The sequence below is a fragment of the Aegilops tauschii genome, chromosome 6 (assembly GCF_002575655.3).
Source record: "Aegilops tauschii subsp. strangulata cultivar AL8/78 chromosome 6, Aet v6.0, whole genome shotgun sequence".
NCBI classification, from domain to species: domain Eukaryota; kingdom Viridiplantae; phylum Streptophyta; class Magnoliopsida; order Poales; family Poaceae; genus Aegilops; species Aegilops tauschii.
Window position 1 is genome coordinate 129723094 of NC_053040.3, and position 7343 is coordinate 129730436.

General features: G+C 47.7%; 1 protein-coding gene across 1 annotated transcript; it reads left to right on the forward strand.

The window, feature by feature from the left end:
- The first annotated feature begins 507 nt into the window (after nt 1–507).
- On the forward strand, nt 508–5090 carry LOC109780728 (probable thiamine biosynthetic bifunctional enzyme, chloroplastic). The gene is made up of 9 exons (XM_020339309.4): nt 508–948; nt 1069–1143; nt 2334–2409; nt 2498–2573; nt 2786–2920; nt 3284–3348; nt 3443–3570; nt 4038–4294; nt 4377–5090. Exons 1-9 carry the CDS (start codon nt 670–672, stop codon nt 4903–4905), a joined length of 1620 nt encoding a protein of 539 aa, XP_020194898.1. The 5' UTR covers nt 508–669; the 3' UTR covers nt 4906–5090.
- The last annotated feature ends 2253 nt before the right edge of the window (nt 5091–7343 follow it).

Genomic DNA, 7343 nt, shown 5'->3' on the forward strand with positions numbered 1-7343 from the left:
TGGTGCGATTCTTGCCTTGCGCCTGGCCAGTTTAAATAGCGGACTGACGGGAGGAGCTTGCGCAATGTTGTGGTGCGATTTTTGCCCTGCGTCTGGCCCCGTTTAAAGTGAACGGACGTGTGGCCGGAGTAGGTTTCTTGGCGCGGGTTTAATGGTACGTTTGAATGCCGCGACGAGACGTGTTCAGTCGGGCGTGCATCGGGCGACGTCCTCGGCTAGCGCGCCACTTCAATGGAGGAAACAGTAAGGTCGCGTCCGCTCTAGCCGGCTTCAATATCGAGCGGCCGCTCTACAGCGGCATGAATTCATGCAACTGACGTCGGACGGAACACGCGCGAGCAAGGGAGGAGCTTTTTGAGTGGGCAAGGATGGTCAGAAGCGGGTGTGAGTGTTGTCCGGACGCTCATAAAGCCCCACTAGTTCGTCTTTGGTTTGCAAAAGAAAAATACATCCGGACCGTCAAGCGGTTTTCACAACACATTCCTAAATGTACTCTCTTTGTAAACTGATATAAAAGCATTTAGATCACTAAACGTTTTTATATTAGTTTAGGGAGGGAGTACAAATCAAAGAGCCCAACGAGAGACTGTTTGCTTCTCAAGAAAGAAAAAACAAGAGACTATTTGGTGGAAGACCTGGCAAATCTTCTCACCTCCAGCCTACTTCGGCATGTCGTCCGCACCACCGCCGGCAATCCTCCGCCTGCACCTGCCCTCTTCTATCTCCTTCTTCTCATCCCCACGGCGGCCGCACCTTTCCCCACGAACCTGCCCGTGGAGGCTCGCCGCGGCGCGCGAGATGCCGTGGCCGCATGTGCTCACGGTGGCGGGCTCCGACTCCAGCGCCGGCGCCGGCATCCAGGCCGACGTTAAGGCCTGCGCCGCCCTGGGGGCATACTGCTCCTCCGTCATCACTGCCGTCACGGCCCAGAACACCGCCGGCGTCCAGGTGCGTAGGCTGCCCGATTTCTTCACTCCTAGCTCCTTTTTCACTTGCTGTCCCCGGCGGCATCAGTCTGATCAGGAGAAGGAAGTAAATTGGGTGGTGGTGGTGGTGGTGGTGATGCAGGGGGTCCATCTCGTGCCGGAGGAATTAATCCGGGAGCAGCTCCAGTCGGTTCTTTCGGATATGTCGGTTGACGTGGTGAGCATATCTATTCCTCTTCCGGTTGTGATGCCAACTTCAAATAATTCAGTTTAGGTATCTTGGATAGTGCTAGCTATTGGAAGATCTTTTTAGTGCTCTGTTTGTGCGCTGCTCAGAGTTGATGCTGTCACCTACTACCGCTGTTGCTGACTTCCTGTGAATCACTAAGCGGTGCATCTGTGTTGCATTTGCTAATTTTTTACTTCCCTAGAAACTGGAACTTTGGACTGTCTAAATCAATTCTCATTTGGCATGATTAGTCTATCACCGACAGTTCATTGACTGGTTAGTATCGTGTAGCTTCAGAAGGCAGGTTGGAAATTTGTGCTGTTGCATTCATGCAAGTTTTGTTGTACGGCTTATTTGATCGGCCTCAACTCTAGGTTTTGTGGTAGGATTTGGAGATGCTGCCCCGATGTGTTTCCTATGTGGATGACCTCGTTTTTTTTTTCTTTTGTTTTTTGTTCGTCACTTTGATCAGCCTCAGTGCTTAGCTTAGCTTGGCATTGTTTCAATAATTAATAATATGGCTGTGTGCATCATCTGATGCAGAGGCCGGGGCTATATCCTCCTTTTCGAAAAAAAAAGATGTTGTACTTGACTTCCGCTGACAGTATTTATGTTAGTCCTGTGGACTGTGCATTAAAGTAGTTTTTCACTATTATTAGAAGCCGTCATATGACTCTCTGGTTCTGGAACTTGAAGTGATGCACAACTTGGGGGTGTTTGTTTCGAGGGACTTTTTTGTGTAGGGACTAGAAAAAGTCCCTCTTAGAGACTTTTTTACCAAACGGGAGGGACTTTTTAGGGACTAAACTAGGCATTTGGGACTAAATGAAGAAGACTCTCAAAGAGAGTCTTTTTGGGACTTTTTGGGACTTTTCCAATAATGCCCCTCCATGCACCCATTGGCCCGCCACCCCATGGTGTTGTTTGATTGTTATTTTTCTATATACTAGGGGCAACATGGTCATTTAATAACCTCTAGGAAGGGACTAGGGACTTTTTAGTCTCTGGAAACAAACAGGGAGGGACTTTTTAGGGACTAGGGACTTTTTAGTTGGGACTAGAAAAAGTCCTAGGACTAGAGAACCAAACACCACCTTATTAACTTAGTGTGCATTGATTGCATTTTAGCTTATCTATAGCGTGTTAGCGTGTTCATTGCCTTTTCCTGATTTGATCAGGTGAAAACAGGAATGCTCCCTTCGGCTGGAATAATTAAAATTCTGTGTGAGAGTCTCCAGAAGTTTCCAGTCAAAGGTATGGGGATCCATTGCAAGAGTTCGATTAAAACATATCTATGGCAGCCCATTTATTTACTTAATATGACTTCCGTATCTGAAGGCAGCTTTAGTGGTGGATCCAGTTATGGTGTCTACAAGTGGAGATAGTCTTTCAGATCCATCTACTCTCACTTACTATAGGTACTTGACTAATATGGATGCAAATTGATGGATATTAGGGCACCGTCTGACCCTAGGTCGGAGGGTACCATTTAGCTCACCCATCTACATGCCTACTGGCTAATACTTGTTTTGTATTATGTGCATTTATAAGTTCTGGTTGCATTGTTGTTGGCATAACATTGTCAATTTCATATCGCTTACTAAGTTACTGTTACAATTGCTTTGAGCAGGGATGAACTATTTGCCATGGCCGATATAGTCACCCCAAATGTGAAAGAAGCTTCAAAATTACTTGGGGGTGTATCATTGCACACAATCGCCGATATGCGTGATGCAGCAGAATCCATTTACAAATTTGGTCCAAGGTTTGTATTTTGTATTCTTGTAACTTTGAAGCGGATCATACCTTATCTATTGTCATACCTTACACCTGCACTATCCTGTGCTTGTACTGATGTACATCCAGTTGTTAACTTACATGGGTAAAAGTCATCTAGTGTCTTATCCCTGGGTATGACCTTCTAAGTATGTCTGTTGAAGCAAACTGGTTAAGCACATTTTGGATGAATGTGAAACCTTGTGAGCTGTTGCCATGTGCTGTACTATTTGAAAGCTATTTCACCTTTCAGCGGTTATTTAAGAAATGTAATCACTACATACTATTGCTAATTAGATCCATGGAAGTTTTAAGTTTTCAGTCAATAAAGTAAATGATGTGTAATTTGCAGATATGTACTTGTGAAAGGCGGGGACATGCCAGATTCATCAGAAGCTATTGACGTATTCTACGATGGTATGTGTTCTATGATTATCTTTTCATACTACATTATTACATCTAGCTCCTGCTCTTTTAGCAGCCTGATATAAACTCTGGCCTACATCATTAGGCAAGGAATTCGTCGAGCTTCGTGGGCATCGCATAAAGACCCGCAACACACATGGAACTGGTTGCACTTTAGCCTCATCTATTGCTGCCGAGTTAGCAAAAGGTTCAAGTATGCTGAATGCTGTTCAGGTTTGTGTTATAGTACTTTGTACCCACATATACCTTCACACAGTCAAGTTGCTCTCCACAAGTTCTCCCGTATAGTGAGCTCGGAAAATAGTGCATCACTAGAGATAACTAGCCTTGTATTAGATGATCTATTGTACTCCCTCTGTTCCATATTGATTTGTACTAAATCAGCGACAATTAATATGGATCGGTGTGAGTAGCATACTTTTGTTGCTGCCAGCATCTTGATCAGTAACTAGGCATATCATCTGTAGACTGTTAAGTGTTGACCCATTGGCATGTCTGTTTTGGCCTATTTTCAGAATTGCTACATGTATCATGCAAATATCATCATAATTGTCAGAAAAATTATTTCTAATTTGTTCTTAGAACTTAGTTTTTGCCTGATTTATCATATCATGTAGCTAAATCAACCTCTAGTGGTTTCTGAATATTTGTTTCTTTTGCTGTATATGTGAACTCTGCAGGTGGCGAAGAACTTTGTTGAATCGGCTCTTCATCACAGTAAAGACCTTGTCATTGGAAATGGACCTCAAGGCCCTTTTGACCACCTTTTCAGGCTCAGGTGTCCTCCATACAATATTGGATCACAGCAAAGGTTCAATCCAGACAGCCTCTTCCTGTATGCAGTGACAGACTCTAGGATGAACAAAAGGTGGGGTCATTCAATAGAAGATGCCGTGAAAGCTGCAATTGAAGGAGGCGCCACCATTGTCCAACTGAGGTCTGTTTATTGCAAAATAGGAGTACTTGTGAATATCTACTAGTGTATTTCACTGATGTACTTCGTGTTTGGTAATGTTCAGAGAAAAGGACATTGAATCACGGGCGTTCTTGGAGGCTGCCAAGGCTTGCATGGATATTTGCAAGTCGAGTGGAGTGCCGCTGCTGATCAACGACCGTGTAGACATTGCCCTGGCATGCAATGCTGATGGTGTCCATGTTGGCCAATCAGACATTTCAGCACGGGAGGTTCGGAAGCTCTTAGGACCGGGTAAAATCATCGGTGTCTCGTGCAAGACCCCTGCTCAAGCCGAGCAGGCTTGGAGAGACGGGGCGGACTACCTCGGCTGCGGCGGCGTCTTCCCAACCACGACGAAGGCGAACAATCCCACCTTGGGATTTGAAGGGCTGAAGGCTGTTTGCTTGGCTTCAAAGTTGCCTGTGGTTGCCATTGGTGGCATCAACGCGACAAATGCAGGTTCGGTGATGGAACTTGGCCTCCCCAATCTCAAAGGTGTCGCTGTGGTCTCTGCCTTGTTCGATCGTGAATGCGTCTCGACTGAGACGAGAAACCTCAGATCCATCTTGACGAGTGTGCGATGCTTGGCGTAGATCCTAGAGCTAGCTTTCACTTCTCTTGTTTTGTCAAGGGAGTGTAAGTTTTTACTTCAGTCGAGTGTAATAATCCATCTGAAAAATTGGAAATCATGATTACATGGTGCGGTGGCACGAATATTTGCGTCCACGGTTTGATACGGAAGTATATGAATGCGAAATTCCGTTGTTTGGAGAGACAACTAAGCTATTTATGCTTCTGAATTATGGTTGTACTACTAATTTGTTGGCCCCTGTCAAAAGTAAACTCTCCATGACATCTTCCTCTTTTTTTTTGCCACAAATGGTGTAGTGGTATTTGACCAACATCTCTAAATTCCGCCGATATAAACGATGTGATGACCGACTCCATCTGTGGAGAGGCGACTTGAAGCATTGCCAGACTAATTTTGTCTCTGAAGTGTACTATCTCTCTCAAAGTAAATTGTTAGAGTAGTCATTATGGTATACGACTTCTAGTCCAAGTCAGTTTTGTACCCTTATCCCAAGTCGGTTTGTAGCCTCATATATACTCTTGTATGCCGCACCAAATCATCAATAAGCAACAGTTTTATTCAGCTTTCATGGTATCAGATACCGGTCCCAGGGTTTAGGGTATGGCTCCGCCAACGCCACCGCCGCCGCCGCCCGGCTACTTCGAGCGCCGGGCCGCACTCATCGCCAAGGCTGCCAACGCCGCGGCCGCTTCTCTCTCGGCCCTCACCATAGCTCCACAAAACTACCCTGCACCCATCCTCGCCGCACCAATATCTCTTGCTGACACAATCTCCGACGTCAGCCCCTACATCCCCATAGTTCTTGATCTCGCCGCCCACAACTACTATCATTGGAGACATCTCTTCGATCTCCACCTCGGCCGCTGCAACCTGCGCTCGCATGTCGCCGCCAACTGTCTTCCCCGCCCCGACGATCCGCAATGGTTGAAAGACGATCTCGCGATCGTCCAGTGGTTCTACACCCGCATCACCACCGAGATCTTCAACATGCTCGATCACGACGGCGCACCGCTGCCAACATCTGGCACTCCCTCCGTCAGCTCTTCCAAAGCAACACCGACGCTCGGAAAAACGCTCTCCACACCGAGCTTCGCAATATGGTGCAAGGAGATGCTCCGGTGAACCTGTTCTGCCAGCGCGTTAAGACCATTGGTGATGAGCTCCGCGAACTCGGCGATACAGTTAGCGACTCACAGCTAATCAATATCGTCGTCATCGGCCTCAGCGAAGACTTTGACAAGCAAGCCTCATTCATACCGATGATACGGCCCCCTCCTACCTTCGCTGAAGTTCATTCCTTGCTACAACTCGCGGCGGAAACACAAGCTCGCAAGGACTCTCGCCCCAAGGTCTTTCATGCTGCGGCTCGTCCTCCTTTGTCGTCTACACCAGCGCCGCCTTCCAGGCCGGCTCCTGCCGCCGGGCCGTCCGCATCGTCATATGTTCAACCGCCCCCAGGCTGGCGTCCTAGTCCGAACTACCGCGGCAAAAACCCTATCTACAGGCGCCGTCGACATCACCAGCACCGAGTCCTGCACCACCCACCAGTGCTCCATCTGCGGTTGCATGGCGGCCTCCTCATGATCCTTGGACGGGGCTTGTTCAAGCATGGCCCATGCCTTGGTCCGCTCCGTCCACCCTCGGTGCTCCGCCGGCATACTCAGGTGCCTGGCAACCCGGCCTTCGGCCGCCTACTTGTGCTCCGGGGTTCTCAACCCCCGACAGCCGGCCAATGCCTATCACGCCGCCCCGACATATGCTCCTTATGGTCATTACAACACCGACGGCGGTGCCTACTACACACCTCAGCCGGCCCTGCTCCCGACGCCACCCCCACCACAGCCGGCCAATGCCTACTACACTCCCCAGCCGGCCCTACTGCCTTCACCATCGTATCCGCCGGCACTGCTTCCGACGCCACCCTCACCTGCGACGCCGAGCTAGGATCAAGCTGCCTTTCTCCAGGCCATGAATAACTTTGCTGCACAAGGAAACTCAGGTACGGATTGGATCTTTGATTCAGGGGCCTCTATGTTGGAAATATGCCCTAGAGGCAATAATAAATGGTTATTATCATATTTCTTTGTTCATGGTAATTGTCTATTGTTCATGCTATAATTGTATTGTCCGGAAATCGTAATACATGTGTGAATACATAGACCACAACGTGTCCCTAGTAAGCCTCTAATAGACTAGCTCGTTGATCAATAGATAGTCATGGTTTCCTGACTATGGACATTGGATGTCATTGATAACGGGATCACATCATTAGGAGAATGATGTGATGGACAAGACCCAATCCTAAGCATAGCATAAAAGATCGTGTAGTTTCGTTTGCTAGAGCTTTTCCAATGTCAAGTATCTTTTCCTTAGACCATGAGATCGTGCAACTCCCGGATATCGTAGGAGTGCTTTGGGTGTGCCAAACGTCACAACGTA

Coding starts and splice junctions, on each gene's coding strand:
- LOC109780728 (XM_020339309.4), top strand. CDS start 670: ATGTCGTCCGCACCACCGCCGGCAATCCTCCGCCTGCACCTGCCCTCT. Junction 949..1,068: donor AGAACACCGCCGGCGTCCAG/GTGCGTAGGCTG, acceptor GTGGTGATGCAG/GGGGTCCATCTCGTGCCGGA. Junction 3,571..4,037: donor GTATGCTGAATGCTGTTCAG/GTTTGTGTTATA, acceptor TGAACTCTGCAG/GTGGCGAAGAACTTTGTTGA.